At 35.7% G+C, this 19970-nt stretch overlaps 1 protein-coding gene across 2 annotated transcripts; it reads left to right on the top strand.

The window, feature by feature from the left end:
- Positions 1-19691, top strand: Pcf11 (Pcf11 cleavage and polyadenylation factor subunit). Of its 2 annotated transcripts, none has more exons than XM_089711109.1 (16): positions 1-214; positions 301-512; positions 2033-2158; positions 2249-2425; positions 2972-3139; positions 5836-5940; positions 6594-7350; positions 9606-9759; positions 9887-10179; positions 10263-11828; positions 12046-12373; positions 13709-13935; positions 15138-15367; positions 16168-16338; positions 17312-17495; positions 18340-19691. In XM_089711109.1, exons 2-16 carry the CDS (start codon positions 354-356, stop codon positions 18693-18695), a joined length of 5001 nt encoding a protein of 1666 aa, XP_089567235.1. In that variant the 5' UTR covers positions 1-214; positions 301-353; the 3' UTR covers positions 18696-19691. The 2 variants fall into 2 exon arrangements, with proteins under 2 accessions (XP_089567235.1, XP_089567236.1); XM_089711110.1 differs by having other exon boundaries at positions 2249-2401.
- The last annotated feature ends 279 nt before the right edge of the window (positions 19692-19970 follow it).

Raw genomic sequence — 19970 nt, forward strand, 5'->3', positions numbered from 1 at the left:
AACGAGTTGCGACGCCATTTTGATTTCACAAATTCACGAAGAGTTTGCTTGGATAGAACTCAAAGAGCGATCTTAGGAAATTTGTTCAAAATAAGTGCTCTACGTGATTAAAATGTATAGTGAAATGTGTACTTTTCTTCATACGTGATATAATCATTACGTATTGTGTAATTGTTACCAGCTTGAGTATCAACACGTCGTTATCTGTGATAACGTAAGTTAAATTTCCTACGTGTTTCTTCTACTAACGCCATTTTTAATGTGAAGCCACGTTACAACTTAAAAATTTTATTTTTGTAGTGATGTTCATCAGAGGATTGTGCCTGTTATGGTGATTTTTGAAAATCTTCAACATGTCGAAAGAAAAGGAAATTGCAGAAGAATATGCTTCGAGTTTGGCCGATTTGACGGTGAACAGCAAGCCGTTGATAAATATGCTCACGATACTCGCAGAAGAGAACATCGAGCATGCAGGGGTTATCGTTGATACGGTGGAGAAGCATTTGGAGAAGGTGAATTCATATTTTTAATAATGCGTACGGCGGGCGTCGACATACCACGGTATCACGTTAATTTCCGTGAAAGTGGTTCAAAATGATGACGCACGTTTGGCTGCGTTTTTTGTGTTAACAGTGATTAATTCGACATTCACACCACAAACTCCTTAATGTCGTCAAACAGGTATCCCCTGAGCTCTAGATTTCACTACGCAATATTGTGTCATTGATTAGATAACGCATTCATTCGTATTTCTATTTCTCAAAACAAAAAAGATTTGTTAAACATTTAAAGTTCCAACTAATACATTTAATTGTGTAGTACCTGCTGTATAACCACTCAAGTGCGGGAGCCATTTTGCAGAAATCGGGTCTTGTGCGAAACCGGCTCCCGGTGCCGCCGCAGTTGGGGTTTTTGGCGGTCCAATATTTTTTTAAAGTCGATTATCTCAGATTCCTTTGTCAATAGCACATTTGCAAGTATATATGTATATTCATAGATAATAAAATAGTCTATGCCTTGTCAAAACATGGTAACATTTAAATAAATAAAAACAACTTGAGTCAAAGCAAATGTACCCTTGTAATTTTTGTTACATTTTGTCTGCTAATAAAAAATTAAAACAGCTGTTCAGTGAGATTTTAATATTTATTGATCCTTTGTTACACTCTTCTTACGAGAAAATAAAAACATCATACCCTCCCATACATTTTTTTTACACATTCCTTGTTTATTTTTTTGTACAAAAAACTACCTACTCAATGTGTCATGAAAAGTGGGCCACTTAAATCATGTGGTTATGTTGTTATCTTGATTTATAGCTAGCCTGTTCTTTCCTTAACATGTCATATAAGTTAGAAAGAGGAAGGTTATTAGACCGTTTTATAAAGCGAACGCAAAACCCACGACTGTTGATCGACCGGGAGCCGGTCGCAACGCACAAGCCCCTGAATGTGGATCGACCGGCTCCCGGTCGTTCAGCACTTGAGTGGTTAAATGCTAAGAAGTCTATTTATAATTGACATTGGACTATTTATGTTATAAAATTACCCTGCGTGTCAGTTGCTATTAGTAGAACAAGTAACCATAAAATACTGTGAAAAAAATAATTTCTTTATAAAATGATCAACAGCTGGAACAGCTTTCTTTTTTTTAGTTTGATGATTAATTCATTATGTATTTTTTTAATATTTTGTTACCACTTAATTGGTATATGATTAAAATCAATGGGGATGCCTGTATAAAGCACATCACTAGTGTAGAGAATGCGAGCCTACATTGGTATGTAATTAACATTTCTTTTCCAGTTGTAACAACATGTTGTTGAGAAATAAAGAGTTTTTGAAACTGACTTCTAATTTATTTTCATTGAGGATTAAATTAAACGGGTTTTGCTAAACAAAATCTTGTCTTATTCTTACCCACACCACTTATTTTACGGGGTTTTATGAACTTACAATTGAGAGTTCTGAACAAGCGAAAGCCTTGTTCAGATGAGGGGTTTGGGACTAGACAGTATGTTTCCTCCGCACAGGTTCACCCTGACATCAAGCTGCCAGTTCTGTATTTAGTTGATTCCATTATCAAGAATGTTGGTGGCGCATACACACAGAAGTTCTCGCAGAGTATCGTCAATATGTTCACAAAGACTTTCAAACAGGTGAATATTGTTTCGTTTACATTATCTGTGAATTAAATGTTATTTTTCTATTGAACTATTTTGTAATGACTTGAGCGTTCACTATTACAGGTGGATGAGAAGATTAGGTCGCAGATGTTCAAGCTGCGGGAGACATGGCATGAAGTGTTTCCGTCCACAAAGTTGTACCAGCTGGATGTGAAAGTAAACCTGATCGACCCGGCCTGGCCAATCCAGGCACAACCTCACCAGTCAAACATCCATGTAAATCCAAATTTTCTGAAAAAGGTGTTTTTTTAGTTGATTATGTTTGATGTAATTTTCGTGTATCATTCCCGTGCGCTATGCATTCAGCAGTTCTTATTGGATTTCAATCCCCTTTTAATTTTTACCAAAATTGTTGCATAATTTCATTGTTAGTTAGAAAACAGCTAATTTCTCTTGTGCACTTTTATTGCTGTTACATATGTATACATCTATGCATAATTTTATCACTTTAAAGTAATTATTTAGTTACAGCTTATCTAATATAACTGCTATAAATGTATCTAGTAATGTACTTTACTATATTATATAACATTTTTAAATTGGTTTGCACAAATCTAATTATATTTCTTTTACACTTTCTGTAATGATTTTTAACACACAACAGTTCAAACAAGCAATTAACAATATTCAGAAATTGTAATGTAATAATTAAGCAATGTTTCCATAGATTGAAAATACAAGTTCACTAGTTATTTACGAACTAAATCTCTTACTAAATCTATTCAGAAAGTCAATTTTATGATAGTTGCAACCCAGTCACATATTTAATAGATAATTTATCCGCAGACCACACCAGCGCCAAGCTCGTCCACATTAACCGAGGAGGAGGAACACATGCGCTCGATCCTCGCCAAGAAGGAACAAGAACTGCTGATGCTGCAGCGGAAGAAGGTGGAAATGGAGCTGGAGCAGACCAGGCGACAGCTCCAGATGGCTGAAAAGACTGCTAAAAAGGTTAGTGGCTTATCAGGTATTTTGTACAGATTAGTAGATGTAAGTGAAGTGTGCTAAAGACTGCTAAAAAGGTTAGTGACTTATCAGGAGTGTATTTTGTACAGTTTAGTACCTAGATGTAAGTGATCCTACTGCTATGTTGGATGGTTTCATCTGATTTCTGTGTGTCTAAACTCTAATCTCTGTAAAACAGTTGCTCTGGCTTGTCCAGTTTAAACTGGAATAAAATAGAGCCTATTCAAATTCAAATTCGTTTATTCAATCAAACTTAACCTAACCTTAGAGTTAAATACATTTAGGTGGTAACTGTATCATGATAGGTATATCTCAATTAACGGTTCGAGACTGGCATCTTTGCCAAGTTACCAAGTAGGTAACCTGTATTAAAGATATCCGTTCCTTCCCCATATAATTTATCCTAGCCTATGCCACTTTTAAACATGTAGCTTTCTGTGAGTGGACGAATTTTAATTATTGTTAAAGTAAAGATCATTCAAAGATCTCCTACAAACATAAAGTTAAAAATTTTACCTCTTTTCAATTTATCTGAAGAAGAAGAATATATTGATCTGAAGACTGTAAAAAGGCGTAGGGACAGAGTTTTTAACATACCGTTTGTACACACCGCAGCTGCAAAACGTTTTCACGGTTACTTGGGTCCTTTTCTCTACAACAAAATCAATAAAGTTTTAAACACTCGTAATTTAACATTACCTGATCTGAAGAATAAACTAAGAAACTTGTTACTTACCTTAACTTACGCAGAGACTGAGGATCTTCTGAAAGCTTAAAGCCTTGCATTTTAGAATAACCGCATATCAAATTTATATACACATATTCGTACATACGCACCCTGACACACACACACACACACACACACACACACACACACACACACACACACCGCCACGCTCACAATCCCATACTCATACACACGTTGCATGCCTGATATTTTATTTAATACGTACCTTGTTTCTAATTCCGGCCTTTGTTTCTATAAGTATTTTGTAATTTATAATATTTATTAATTTAGTTACTTATTCATTTTTTTTTTTTTTTTTTTGTGCAGTACTATACTGGCTATGTCTTGTGTGGAAGGCGTCGGTCGCCTCTAGCACAGGTTTATACCTAGTTGAGGCGATCGTCGAGTTCAAATTGTATTGTGTTATGTATTACTTAGTACTAAATAAACGATTTTTATTTTTTTTTTAATTACAATAGAAAAATATTTTGATTATTATTTGGATAATAGGTTATAGTTTATACAAAGTTATACTAGTTTCGCATAATACAATTGTATTAGTTAATACTTTTAACTAACATACTGTAGGATGTATGAGAAAATTGTTAATAAACATTTCCTCAAGAGATTATCAGCAAATTTTTGAATCTATTTATAATTTTCCCTAACACAAACTGCTCATATTCATTACATTATATGTTTATCAGCATCCATAAATTGTTTATACATTTTACTACATGTATAAATTATTATGTTTGCACATAATAATTTATACATGTAGTAAAATGTATATTGTTTTGTTATTTCATTACATTATACAATGAATAATGTAATGAAATAACAAAACAATATACAATGAATACTCAATCAATCAGAGACACTCATCCTTAATTTTAATTAGACTGTATTCGACCCTACATTGAACCAGCTAGACAAATAAAATCTACATAATGATGTAAACTGATAACATATTCCTAAGATGATGATGGTTATCTTGCTAGTAGAAAAAGATGTATAAATTCTTCTGGTTTCCTCAAAAATTTTAATAAATTTAGATGTTATTAATATAACATAATATACTAAGTTACAGTTTAAACACGATTTTCATTAAAGCACCTATTCATTAGTTAAAACTAGTTATAAGTAAATGCCATTATTACAAAAAGTTGACATTAAAATTAAAATTATCTTAAGTTCTTTTTGGATCTATATTAGTTTATGTTTCAATGGGAATTGCCCTAAATTCGATTCTGGCACTCGCTCGGCTCGTGCGGTATTTTAGAACAAAAATCTTACGAAACTCGTCGCTTCGCTCCTCGTTAACCTATTTTTATACAAGAATTATGTATTATCATGAAGAAAGTGCATGATGATTATTATTATGGTCGTAATACAAAGGATATGACTACAATATAGGGTAAAGACATTTTTTTTTTAGAAAATATGTATAGTACATTTTAATTTTTAACGCGTTTTTGTTGGTTAGTTGTTTATATTGACATAATCAAAACTGTCGAGTTTCTTGTTGATTCTTATCCGGAGCGACGATCCACATGTGTTAAGTTTTTAAACATGTTATGAAAAAGTCTATAAACATGTGTAAATGTTTATAAACACTTTTCAAAGTTTACATTATGTAGGTATTAAGTTTTAGGTTCTGTGTTAGAAGTGTTTTTTTTTTTATAAACTAGCTGTTGCCCGCAGCTTCGCCTGCGTGGAAAAGATAAATTTTCATGGTACAAACTTTCATCCCCTATTTGATCCCCTTGGGGATGAATTCTCTAAAATCCTTTCTTAGGGGACGCCTATGTTAGCACATCTACCTGCATGCCAAATTTCAGCCCGATATGTCCAGTGGTTTGGGCTGTGCGTTGATAGATCACTATATCAGTTACCTTTGAGTTTTGTATATATAGATTATCTATTTATTGAATCAATTATGTATTGTCTACAGTTGTGTCCGGTGGCAAGCGCGATGCCGGTGGCGATGGTGAACCCGGTGGTCGCTCCGCCCATGGAGCTCGCACCTGCCGTGTCCGTCAAACAGAGATTGGGGCCGGTAAGTTTTATTAACCCATTGAGCCCCGAATGGCCCGATCGGTCCACGACACAATGGATTTTCTATTGTGTCTGTGATTCCGGGGCCTGAGTTATTAAAAACACTTGGTACATAACAGATCTTTAAATTTTATCTTGAGCTGTTTCTTGTTAATCAGACCATAAACTAATTAAGATGGTTTCTCGATGTCGTAAGATATTATTTTAAAGTTTAAGTTAGTCACAGCAATTTCAAAAATTTGCTGGATTTTTTAATTGTCTTACTTTGCATGGTTAGTTTTTTAGTTTATATCCTAAGCTGAACCACTTCTATATTTAAATTTAAATTTTTACTACATCAAATAAAAACTGGTTATTGTGATTCTTAATAAATATAAAATTAAAAGATAGTTACTAATGTGGTTAATTATACTATTATTTGTTTTCTAAGTGTTGACTTTCGACCTTGCATTGTTTACTTTTTATAACATTGTAATTTTTGCTATATTAATTATACAACAGAATATACTTTTGTAAAACAAACATATTTTGAAAGACATGTTATGCACACTTAAATTATAAATATTACAGATTAAAGCACCCTACACAGATGAATAAAGTTGTCTGAAATGTATTCTTCGAAATTAGTGTTTCAATATAAGTTATGTTCCGCAGCCCGTGAACAAAACGAGCGGGGCGGGTCGTATCGCGCCCGTGAGCGGAGCGCTGGCCGCCGCACGCCGCGACCCGCGCCTCGCGCGCCGCCCCGCGCCCCCGCCCGCCCCGGTGCCCGTCGCCCCCGCGCCCCTCGCCCTCGCACCCCACGCCCTCGCGCCCCACGCCCCCGCGCCGCCCCCCATCGCGCCCAACGTGTTCGACATCAAGCCGCTCGAGCGTGTCACCAAACGCAAGAACGTCATCACCATCGATGTACCCAATGACATACGGGAACCCCGCCGCCGAGACCCTCGCCTCGAAAGGAGGGAACGCCGACCCAAAAAAATTGAGAAGGAACACAAAGACAAACCGGTCGAAGCGTACCTCGAACACGTGTCCGACCCGAAGAAAATCAACAAACTGCCCCCGATACCGAAAATTAGTAGAACCGAACCTAAAACGGATCCACCGACGCCGATTAAAAGAAAGAAGGACGGGTCGCGCGAGAAAAAGAAGCGAAAGGAGAGTCGAGACAGCTCGAAGGACAGCAGCTCGAGCTCGCCGGAAAAGAAACCGAAGAATAAAGATAAGAAATTAAAACTCAAAGAGAGAATGGAAGTCGACGAGAAACCGGCGGAACCGGAGGTTGTCGCTTTCAAAGAGCTCAAAAATTACCATAAGGAGCGCTACATGCGACGGAATAAAGAGAAATCCGAAAGTCCCGAAAGGCCCGAGGAAAAAGTCCCCGAGAAGAAAGTTCCAGAAGAATCTACAAGTAAGATTTCCCTCTTTAGAATGCGAGGTTAGATTAAAAGACGAATTCTAGTCGAACTGTGATATTAGGTTGTAAGCCAGCACTGTGTGGAAATAAAACATTTTTCAAGTCTATGAGTATTCATATTGACATGTGTAGGATTCTCTACCCTTTATTTTTAAGGTCATCAACTCCAAGTGAAAAAAAAAATTAACTTTACCTTAAATACCCCAATAATATAAAAAGTATATAAATTTTACATAATCACTTCACCTTACAAAAACACCCAGTGAGCTGACACAACATTTACACTGAAAACACATATATCCAAGTTTTACGCGCAAACGCGTTTTATTCCTTTCAAAAATGATAAAGTTGAAAAATCATTACACATTTTTGTTTTTAACGATACATCTTCAATAATGATGTTTCTTGGAGAATAAACACAACAAACCATTGAAGACAACCCACTACACAAGTAGTCGTTTTCAAGCAAAGTGAAATAAATATGAATAACAATTAAAATCATAACAACGACGGGAATTACAATGGAGGATTTCCTAATCTACTGCAATCTGCTGTGTGTTTATTGGTAATGTAAGTGATGATAGCTGCAAATATCTTCAGAATTTTCAAATTTTTCAATTACATCGAATTTAAAGTTAATTTACATATTAACCCATTACTACATTTTAATTTGAATATCACTGTTAAACTAATTCATTTACATGACGATTTTTGTATCTTTTTTCACGCTTAAAAACATACATTTACTTTTAAAAGTTTATAAACATCTATTCAACATTAAAGGAACGAACCAAAGAACTGATTGTAGATAAGACTTGAACAGTATAATATTTTCGATTTCAATTAATGGGCGTGCTCAAGTAAGTGTTCATCTAAATAGGATAACTTTGGCTTTTAGAGCATTTGTAAACGTCCTTCGTCCGCCTTTTTCATTGGATCAAACATCGGACATCGGATTTTAAGTGGATTCGAAGTGGTTTATAATGGTAGCGAATGGCTGTGTTAACATGCACCGGACATCGGTCCGGCGTAAAAAAGATCGGTCATCCACGCCAGTTAGTGCGTGTTGACACTCTCGGAACGTACTGCCAGTTTTCTTCGGAAAATAATCAAAATCGGCTAAAGAAGGAGATACTTCGGCAAAAGAGTATGAAATGGACCATCTTTTTCGTTTACCAATAATGAAGGATGCACCCACATTGACCTTTTATGTGTTTCTGTTTCTTTTTGTTAGACCTTGTACAAATAGTAAGCCAACAAGAGATTATTTTCCTCGATATAAGTTTAAAACAAGCACATTTACGGCAGTCCAAGCTAACATCCATCCAGAAAAAAAATGTATACAAGGATATCAGTTTACTGTCTGTCTGAAATCCGTTGAAAAAATCAGATGTCTATAAACTCTGTTAGTATAAGTTAATTAATTTTATTCAGAAATTCTGTGGTCTAAAACATAAACTATCTTTTTAATTATTTTTTTAAGTTATATATATTTGATACATTCAATAACCCGTTTAATTGATTGTACATTGATTTTGAAAACATCCATTTTTTTAGACTAGTGTTGCGTTTATAAAGATAGAACAATTCTAAACATAGCCATAATAAATACGATGGCTTTATACAATTTCGAAACCAACTCACGAGATCTAAAATTAAATTTATATTTAGTACAATATTATGATAAGATAAAACCTCTTTATTACTCCCAAATTCGGAATTTCTCATCCTAATAACACACTAAATTGTCTTTATTGAAAACTTATGTATTTTTTATCCTTTATTTTTACCTGAAAATATCGATCAGGCTACACTACTGTAAGTATTTATAATTAGGGAAAAAATTACAGTCAAGAATTTTATACTAATTAGATAGCATTAACTAAGTGTAGAAATGTGGTGTACATTTTTCTGGAATCATTTCAACATTATTGAACAATTTGATTTGTATTGTGTGATATTTATTCAACTTTTCTTTTATATGAAAATCATTATTATAATTTTCACTGTAATCTCATGTGATTATGATTTCAATGAATAAAAAGACTGTTATATATTATTTAGTTCATACACTTAGTTTATTTATGACCAAAAGTCAGCTCACTGGACCGACATTATTGATAATAATTAAAATTGAACGAAGCACTGGTATTCATCTTGCTTCTGCGAACTTGGATCTGGTATGAAGGTAAACGTTGGAGTACATTCCGCCTTGAAATTAACTGCATTAAATATAGACGTGTTTTCAGATTTACCGGAGGTTATTCTGGAAAATAAGGATGTAGACTTGCGTGTTTTGCATCCCGTTATAGCAGAACAGGCGGCGCCTATCGGTCAGAAACGACCGTCTACTGAAACGCTAGAGGGCAAAGTAAAGAAAAATAAGCTTGATAGGTTTGATATGTAAGTATCATGATTCCTTTTATATTTATGTAGTGACTTTAATATTTTTTCAGTTATAAGAGGCAAAGTCAAGTAGTATTGAAATATGTTTCTGGTATGAATTAAATTATATTATTATTAATTTCAGCTTGTTTGGTAATGAAGACGTAGATTTACGACAACTACCTCAAGTAGAAGAATTAAACGGTCCCCAACCAGCCCCTGTAGTAAATAATGTGCCAAATGACAAAATGGATGAAGACGATGATTATAAAGAATCTACTCCTGTTGGTTCTCCTAAAAAGGATTGGAATGAAGTTAAAGAGAAGGAATCTATTAAAAAGACACCGTCACAGTTAGATCTAGTCAGAGCTAAGCTAGCCGAGGCAACTAGGAGCAAGGATCGATTAGGAAGACCGCTCCTATTTACCAAATCTCCCAGTATGTATATTTAATGTCATTAAATAAGTGATATGCTTACAATTTTTTTCAAACATTATGATTATAATTTGTATTTGTTTTAGGTATTGAAAAAGAAAGACGTCGTACAATCAGTACTGACGAAAATGAAGCTAGAGCGGAAAGTGGCGATGATTTCGATGCAGAAGATCACAAAAAGACTATTTCGATAATCATGAGTCAAGCAAAAGAACAATATAATGATGGTCAGCTCGACAAAAATCAATATAATACATTAATGTATCAAGTGTTGCAACTTAATGAGAAGTTAAAGTTGAAGGAGGCAAAACAACGTGAATCGCTTGAAATATCTAAACGTAAATTAAAGGCGCATATTCAAGAAGAAAACCTTAAAGTTCCGTCTCCTAAATCGTCTCCCTCGGAGCGGAATAGGTTTGGAGATATCGATGAGAGAATCACGCCATCCGCTTATGCCGACTCGGCGCCAGAAAATAATATGCATAACCAAGATTCCGATATGAGAGTTAACAACCACCACGAGGAAATAGACGGCGAGAGAAAAACATTACTTCCGATGCCTCCAATGATGCCGATGTATCCTAATATGGGACCGTTTCCCATGTGGAGAGGTCCGCGACCGCGAATGGATGAGTTCGGACCTAGAAGGTTCAGAGGACCAATTCCTCCGTTCTTCCGCGGTAAATTCGATAAGAGGATGCAGCGACCGCCTTTTGATCCTCGCATGCCGATGCCTCCTCCACTTCCTGCACCAAAACTCGGCATGTGCCAAGGGGAATCCCCTCTCACACCTTACGAGAGATCGTCGACCCCACCGCCCCTTGGTCTGCCTGGTTATGAAATCCCACAGACTGATTATAGAATTATCGAGTACATAGATCAAGATCCAGTTAAAACTATTCAAATTGATGGTATTCCTAGAGAAATAAGGTTCTACGGTGAGACGGCAGTGATTATGCTCGACTGGGACGATCCACGCGAGATCAAATTCTTACCGGGCTGTCGACGCGTCACATTTGATAATAAAGATTCTGTAGTTCTATCATTTACGGAAGGCTACAAACAAGTGGAAATTGATGAACAAGTATTTGATATCAGATTTGGCGCTCCCACAAGGGAGTTGTACATAAATGGAAGATGGTACGAATGTTTCTTTGGCGGTCAGCCAGTTGGTGTCATAATTGATGGAAAACCGCATCTAGTACATTTAGAAGGACCTCTCCCCCAAGTAGATATAGGTAAAGCGAAGAGAACCGATCTCGTAGCTGGTAAAATAAATCTTATTGTAAACGCAACAACCGTGTGTCCTGTTTATTTAGATGCCAAAGTACAAAAGTTCCAAGTGAATGGACAATACTTTACGATACGTTTCGTAGACGCGTTGCAGACGGTACTTATCAATGAGCAACCTTTCAAAGTTGAGTTTGGAGATCTTCCTAAGCCCATACTGATTAATGGAGAGAAATACTTTGTTAGGTTCTCTGCTTTGCCTAAATACATTAAGCCAGGACAAGTAGAGATTGCAAATATGGAGGGTAAAGTTTCTTCAGTGCCAAAAGCAATTGTGGAAAATAATGAAGTGTCGATGGAAACTGATTTACAGCCACAGGATAGGCCTCAGAAGTCGCCTAGCCCTGATAATGAAAATAAAGGTAAGCTATTAATTGAATATTTCTATATCCATTTAACTCTACAAATTAATACATATATCAGATTAATTTGATTTAATCAATCATTAATGATGCCGTTCCTCGTGAGAATTATTATATTTACTTAATAAAAAAAAATAGTTTCCCGAAAATTAGATTTTTTTTATTCCTCAGTAAAACCGATAAAACTTTGTTATAATCTGACGTCCATTTTTTCTAGGTCTCGACATGCTAGCAAGCTTGATGCCAACCAGCATGGCGCCGGCCGCGAGCTCAGAGTACAGTTCGGCTGAACCATTATTCGTGAAACCGGACAAAATACCCGGCTTAGAAACGCCCGCTGAAGAAAAACCCAATCCCATGCCAGTATTGGGCAATATCAATGTAAACGATTTATTCGCGAAGCTTGTTGCTTCTGGTATCGTGTCTGTGATCAATGAGCAAAAGCCTGAGGTGAAAGATGTTAAGGAAGACGTTAAGCAGAAGCAGAAAGAAGACAAGAGTGTTGTGCATAAGGTGGATCTGTTGAAGCCGGAGACGTTGCGAGTGTGAGTATATTTTTGTCTATTAATGCTTATATACGAAAAACAACTTTTTGAGAAAATAATGTTTATAAACAGAGGCGGCTCGTGACAAAATTTTATGGGTGTTCACTTGAAATAAAACCATGAAAATACATGGTGTAAAGCAGTACATTTATATAAAAAAAATTACTTATAAAGGAAAAACATACGTCTTTCTTTTTGGTGTGCAAAAATATCTATAACTTAAAGCGACAAGACATTCGTAAATGTCTGTTGTTGCTTTCATCACAACCACACAATCACGGTGTTTTCACATAATATTGTTCGGATTTAAACACACGCGTACCTATATTATGTTATCGTTTTTGTCGTACATTTTTGCGTAAGGTCAAGTTCAGGCCGTGGCAGTCCCTTAGCTTTCAATTCAAGCCGAATTTGTAACGTTTTAACACACCTTTTAATGAACGCCACATTATAATTGTTCATTTTCACACTCACAAGTAATACTGATAACTACAGACTATTTCAACACGTATCTTATGATTTTAATTAGAAAATTCCCGAATTTGCATTCGCGCGCGTGCATTGAAGTTGACTCGAGAGTCGAGTGTTTGTTTATAATAGAGAGTGGCAACGTCGCGCGCTATCGCTGTCCTGTGTACGGGCGCCCAGGCGCGGCGGTAAAAAGTAAAAACGAACCGGCAACGTTTGCGGGAGCGGCGCTCCGAATTTTGCTATTTTTCCATAGAAAATCTTCTGTTTCACGCGCGCAGGGCACTGGCAAACCTTCTCTTTCACTCCTATTGGATTTCGTATTAGGAAATGTACTAAATATGTTTTCATTGGAGCGCAATCGTGAGCGCTCCGCTTCGCGCGTTACTGTATAATACAGTATTATTCAGGTATATGGAATGATGGAATGATTGATATATTCATTGGTATTGACAGTAGTTTTTTTAACGATTACGATTGATTTTAAATAGTAATAATTAATAAGTATTAATAATGAAATTAAGGAGTATGATTTTATTATAATTATTTATGGGAGTTCACTGCACCAGCGCTCCTTAGGGCGAGCCGCCTCTGTTTATAAACAATTGTTTTTATTTGTACTTTTGATTGTTTGGCTAAACATTGTATTATGTCTGATATCGAATATTTTATATCTTCGATATTATATTATCATACTCTTTTGTTTTTAACTTTTGAATCATTTTAATTCTTCTTATAGAGATTTAGTGGTAGGTATGATCTGATAAAATTATTTTATTGTATTACCAGAATAAATTCATATAGATTTCAGGCCTCCTTTTAGAAAATCAATCTTTTCAAGCATTTTATTCTCAAACATTATTTCAGTAAACAACCAGCCATAGTAGCGAAGCTCTACGGCGGCATGCAATGCAGTGGCTGCGGGGCCCGGTTTCCCCCCGAACACACGGTGCGATACTCCCAGCACCTCGACTGGCATTTCCGACAGAATAGACGTGAAAGGGACTCTGCGAGGAGGGCACATAGCAGGCATTGGCACTATGATCTGTCTGACTGGGTGCAGTATGAGGAGATCGAAGATTTGGAGGAGCGAGGTGAGATTTGTAGTGTTTTAACGTGATAACGTTTTTAAAATCGTTTTAGTCGGGTGACATGTTCAGAAACTTGTGTCACACCAAAACCTCACGAGCGCGATCGCAGGTATAACGAGAGACGGACCGATCTCCCGTCTCATCTCGAGCGCTGCCACCAATAAGACGTTATCACGTAAACATCTCGATCGTAAACCTACTTTACAAAGAACCAATTTTTTTAAATTGATTTTAAATTTTGTTCTGTTTATTTGTCACTACATAGTATAAAACAAAGTCGCATTCTCTGTCCCTATTTCCCTATGTCCCTATGTCCCTTTGTACGCTTAGATCTTTGAAACTACGCAACGGATTTTGATGCGGTCTTTTTTAATAGATAGAGTGATTCAAGAGGAAGGTTTATATGTATAATAACATCCATTAAATAGTGGAGAAGTACTGTTATTTTTGAGGTTTCTAATGTGATGTAAATATTTACATTTCTTCCGCTTACATTGCAAACGCAGGCTGAACCCTACGAGTTTTATCAAAATAATGTACTAAGTATTGTACACATTGAAAAGGTCTACAGAAAAGTCCGCGATGGCATATGTCTATCTCTTATGGATAACCCACAATAACTTTTTTTTGTCATTTACTTTTTACGACAAATAATGGCTAATTTTCGAAGCGATTTTAACCAATACAGTATTAATCCTTAACGAATAAAATACCTTGAATACATTGTTCATTTAATATAGATCTATATGGCCCTTTACACCGTATGATTTAAGTGAATATTTTCGAAGATATTACAGATTTAAAAATTGCGGGACGTACCGTTTGCGGCGGTACCGGCCGGCCGGGCCGCTATGTTTTTATATACAACGTTAAAAGTTTTTCAGTAGTGTATTTAGTATCAGCATTGCACCCGTGCGAAGCCGGGGCGGGTCGCTAGTTTACAAATAAAAACGAAATTGTTTTATTTTAAAAGTTTGTAGTATTGAAAGATACAGTACAACTTTGATTTACGGTTAACAAAAGTGAACATTTTCTAAAATTACTTTATACATAGACATAAAAATCAAGCTTTATAATTGGGACTAATCAAAAATCTAATAATTTAGTATTTTTTTTTTCTATCTATCTACAATCACAAACATTTGATGACGCTATCTCATTTAAATAGTATAAAAACGTATTTAATGCTAACCTCAAATTCACAGAAAAGAGTTGGTTCGAAACGGGCGGCGCGGAGGAAGAAGCCTCCGAAGAGGTCCTCGAGGCGGGCGAAGCCCCGAGCGTGGCCGCGGGGCCCCCCGCCGGCCGGCACTGCGCACTCTGCGGCGATGCCTTCGACCAGTTCTATAATGAGGACCGCGAGGAGTGGCACCTGCGCAACTCGGTGCAGCACGAGGGCCGGAACTACCACCCGGCGTGCTTCGACGATTATAAGGTGCGTGACAAGTAATTGGTTAATAATAATAAATAAAAAACACTTTATTGTACAATGCACAGATGTAAAAATACAATATCATACAAAATGAATCTTCACCGTACAAATTGGCGGCCTTATCGCTTTGAAGCGATTTCTTCCAGGCAACCTTGGGATATAGGAAAATGAAAAGATTGAAAAAGGTAGATAGTGCATATACAAGGAGTGAATGGATGTGTGTATGGTGCGTGCTTCGATGATTATAAGGTGCGTGTTTCCGTGATTATAAGGTGCGTGCTACGTTGATTGTAAGGTGCGTGTTTCCGTGATTATAAGGTGCGTGCCACGTTGATTGTAAGGTGCGTGTTTCCGTGATTATAAGGTGCGTGCCACGTTGATTGTAAGGTGCGTGTTTCCGTGATTATAAGGTGCGTGCTACGTTGATTATAAGGTGCGTGTTTCGGTGATTATAAGGTGCGTGTTTTTAATGATTATAGGGTGCGTGATTTAATGGTTATAAGATGCGCGTTTGTGGTTTTACGAATGTATGGTGCGTGATTTGTTTGCGTGGTACGTTGTTTAAGGATGATTTTATTTATAAAATGCAGTAAATGCACCTTTATTTCTCCTCCTTTATTACTTCACACAGTGGGTTGCCTGGAAGAGATCACTCTTTAGTGATAAGGCCGCCCTCTGTGCTAGATTAGCTTTAAGTTTTAGTTTTAAGTAATTAGTATTACTAGCATAGTAAAGTGTTATAAATAAATAAATGCAGTTCAATCAATAAGCAACAATAATAAAATGTTGATTTTCCTTTACAGGCGTCACTCACAAAGGATGCTCCAAAGGAAGAAGCCACAGTGGACATTGCAGAGGAGAGTAAAGACGAAGAAGCGATCGAGATCAGGGACGTGGAAGCTGATGAGTCGGACAATGAATCGGTTGTAGAGGTGGTCGAGCCAGATAATGATGTGGAGTCGGAGCCTGTTGAGGTATGGAGAGTTTTGAACATTTATTTATTCATTCAAAAACATACTAACATGATCTATTTATTTGTGGTCTAAGATCGGAATATAAGTCGAAATTTTTTTTTAATTCATTAAAAATGTCCTGTCCAGGATTTTCCCAGTCAACCCATTTTTCATAAATTTTTTAATACACTTAATCTTATATATAAAAATGAATCGCAAAATGAGTTGGTAAGCGCATAACTCGAGAACGGCTGAACCGATTTCGATAATTCTTTTTTTATTATATTCCTTGAAGTACGAGGATGGTTCTTATGTAGAGAAAACGTAAATATTATGTACCACGGGCGAAGCCGGGGCGGACCGCTAGTTTATTATAAAATTGGTCTCATTCTATTATCACGCCGTTGCATTTCGACTTATATTCGGATCTTAGACCATTGAGTTTTTGTAGGATTTATCATTAGGACTTATTTTGACATTATGATGATGTTTCCGTTTTAAATTTTGATTCTTTGAAAAGCCTTGTATTTAATAATATGCTGTTTTATATATTCCGCGTTAAGTTTTGAGAAAGAGGTTTTTGGAATTTGAAGGTGTGTTAAATTTGTTTTGTGTTATTTGTTCTGTTCCTTTTAATAATTAATAGTGTGATTATTTCGTTTGAATAATACATTTAACAATTTTGTTGCGACTATGTGTGGAATGCAGAACATGCATTTTCATGATTTATCCATACTTAATATTATAAATGTGAAAGTAACTCTGTCTGTCTGTCTGTTACTCAATCACGCCTTAACTACTGAACCAATTTGCATGAAATTTGATATAGAGATATTTTGATACCCGAGAAAGGACATAGGATAGGTTTTATCCCGGAAATCCTACGGGAACGGGAACTCTGCGGGTTTTTCTTTGACTGAATGCGCACCGCGATGCCGTGGGTGGAAAGCTAGTTTGTGTATAAGTATAATAATTTTGTTATATTTCCCACCAGATTGACGAAGCAGACGACGGTGATGAAGACGACGTGGTGCTCAAAGCAGAGCCGGTGGAACAGGTGATCGTGGAGGATGAAGGAGACACCGATGATGAGACGCAAGCAGAGAGGACCAAACGGGACGAGCTCGCTGCTATCGACTTTGCCAAGGTCAAAATTAAGCAGGAGCCCGTTGATCCAGGTGATTATTTGGATTTTTTAACCCCAGAAAGATAATTTGAAATTGAGTAGTACGGGAAAGATAATTATGCGTAATTTTGACTCACGTAGTCGTTATATTTCAAAATCGGTTACATTAACTTTATTGCCACGTATACCATAGGGTAGCTCTCAGTAACTTATGAAATGTCCTAAACGTACAGTTATGGATTCGCGACATTTAAAAAGATACAACTATATTTCGAAAACGCGAGTCATTTTGACGCAGACTATCTTTCTAGGGTTAATGTGATGGATAAATTATAATTTGAGTCCATATAACTTCTTGGTAGTCTAGATAGATATAGGATAAGAACTTAGTTGTTAAGTATTTATTGCTCAAAGTATAATAAATTTGAACTCTCTGTTACTGCAATTCAACAAATAAATTTTGAATGTATGGATCTTGTTTAACCTGTGTCTGATTCGCTATAAGTTGCCGTTTGAAGAAGATTATTCCTTTCTTTTTTAAAACATATTTTTTAAGAACAAGGTACTTTGTTGATAACTAGTGCTAATCTTTTAAATAAAAATATATTTCTTATAAATTTATAAAGAATAGAAAAAATTCGATCACGAGGCGGGACTCGAACCCGCATCCTTTCGCGCCATTCCGGCGCGGATGCCTGACCAACTCAGCCACTCGTGACCCGCCAGAGCAATCGAATTTATTCTATTCTTTCAGTTTTTATGTGTCTGAAGGGACACACCGCGGGTTCGTGTCCCGCCTCGTGATCGAATTTTTTCTATTCTTTATAAATTTATATTTATAAAGCATTTAAATGCCATAAAACCAAAAATATAAATTCAATATCTTTCTTTTACAGATGATGAACCAGTAATAACAGCAGAAGTGGAATCAATAGTGGCACCCGTGATTGAAACAACACAGATCACTGTCACATCATCGATTGATGGCAACGTCCAATTAGAAGACGCTACTCCAGCCCCAAGCCTGCCGTTTGGAGGCATTCGCATCAACATCAACAAAGTGCCAGCATTTATCAACCCGCAAGATGATAAAATGCTCGAAGACATTAGCGCTGATGATGAGCCTTTACCACCTGGTGAAGAACCAGAACTTGAGTTTAAATTGAAATCCAAGTTGGAAGGAGTTCAGTTGAAAAGGCAGCCGCCAGTGCAAAAGGGAAATGAACTTTCTGGATTATGTTCTATTATGTGATTGTTAAGTGTGCGCTTTGGGAAATACAAGGATGTTATTGTTGTCACGATTGTTATTGTGAATTAAATACTGTATTCTGATGAACTATCGGTATTTTGGGAGTTGATTTATTAAAAATCAATGAATTGTCATTGTTTTCGTTTTGTATATGACTGATTACTAGATGCTGTTTTAATTACGATTGAATTCATAAAATGAACTCTAAAATAAGTGAGGTAGTGTCGGATTTCGCTTGTCTATCAAGCAGAAAAAGATCCAATAAGAGAAATAAAAAAGTGAGAATTGTATCTGTAATTATTAAAAGAATACGTTTTTTCTGTTATATATCTTTGTATACTTGAATAGTAACCACTAATCACATAAACACAAAAAAAATGATCACAATATAATAGGTATTTTGTACATATTATGTAACTTTATTGTTAAGGTAGATTTAAATAACTGATAAATTAAGTGTTGCTATGATTTTTTATAAAAATAAATTGCTTCAATACGGTAGGAATGTACACTGCCAAATGAATAAATTGTAAAAAAAAAACTACATAGTTATAATGTACTTTATGTATATTTAGGATTTTGTTTTGATTTTTTTTTCAGTATCTTTTCTGTTTATTTCTTTATATTTACTATCTTCTACGCTGTTCTGTAGATAATTGATTTTCCATTCTAATAATTAGTTGTTAATAAAATTGATAAAGCCACTTCATAAAAATGTGATATTAAACTATAAGGTACACTGAAGTTGATGGTTTTGTAAGATGTTATGTTTGTATATAATTTGTTCGTGTATGTAGGGTTAATTTGGTGTTTGGTCTAGCACAATTTGATTTTTGAAGGAATCTCTAGGTTAATTTTATTTTGACTTACATCAAAATCAATGAATTTAAAGTAAAATCCTCAAAATAAAATATTTAAAGAGCCTTGTGTTTTGCTTACAACCCGTTTTTTTCATTATACTGTATGATTTTGTTTTACTAAAATAAAACCATTATTTAATACTATTGTTGTTTTATTTTCATTCCTCTCACAATTATGCAAACTATACACTACTCTTTGATAAAACACACTAAAAATGTTTTACCTACATAATTTAACTATTATTTAAGGCGACTTTTGGTAAAATTACCCGATATAATATTATTTTACTCTATGGGTAACAAAATTGGATGGATATGTTTGGAGGTAAATAACTACAAATATCATCAGAGATTAATTTTTAAATATCAGTTTTGTAAAGAAATTAAAAAACTCAACATCTATAATAGGATTCAGAGG

Source organism: Colias philodice, chromosome 26 (genome assembly GCF_061535455.1).
Source record: "Colias philodice isolate Cphi_HAF_F1 chromosome 26, ilColPhil1 Martin Lab GWU primary, whole genome shotgun sequence".
NCBI classification, from domain to species: Eukaryota; Metazoa; Arthropoda; class Insecta; order Lepidoptera; family Pieridae; genus Colias; species Colias philodice.

Coding starts and splice junctions, on each gene's coding strand:
- Pcf11 (XM_089711109.1), top strand. CDS start 354: ATGTCGAAAGAAAAGGAAATTGCAGAAGAATATGCTTCGAGTTTGGCC. Junction 13,936..15,137: donor CGAAGATTTGGAGGAGCGAG/GTGAGATTTGTA, acceptor TCAAATTCACAG/AAAAGAGTTGGTTCGAAACG. Junction 16,339..17,311: donor TGGAGTCGGAGCCTGTTGAG/GTATGGAGAGTT, acceptor ATTTCCCACCAG/ATTGACGAAGCAGACGACGG.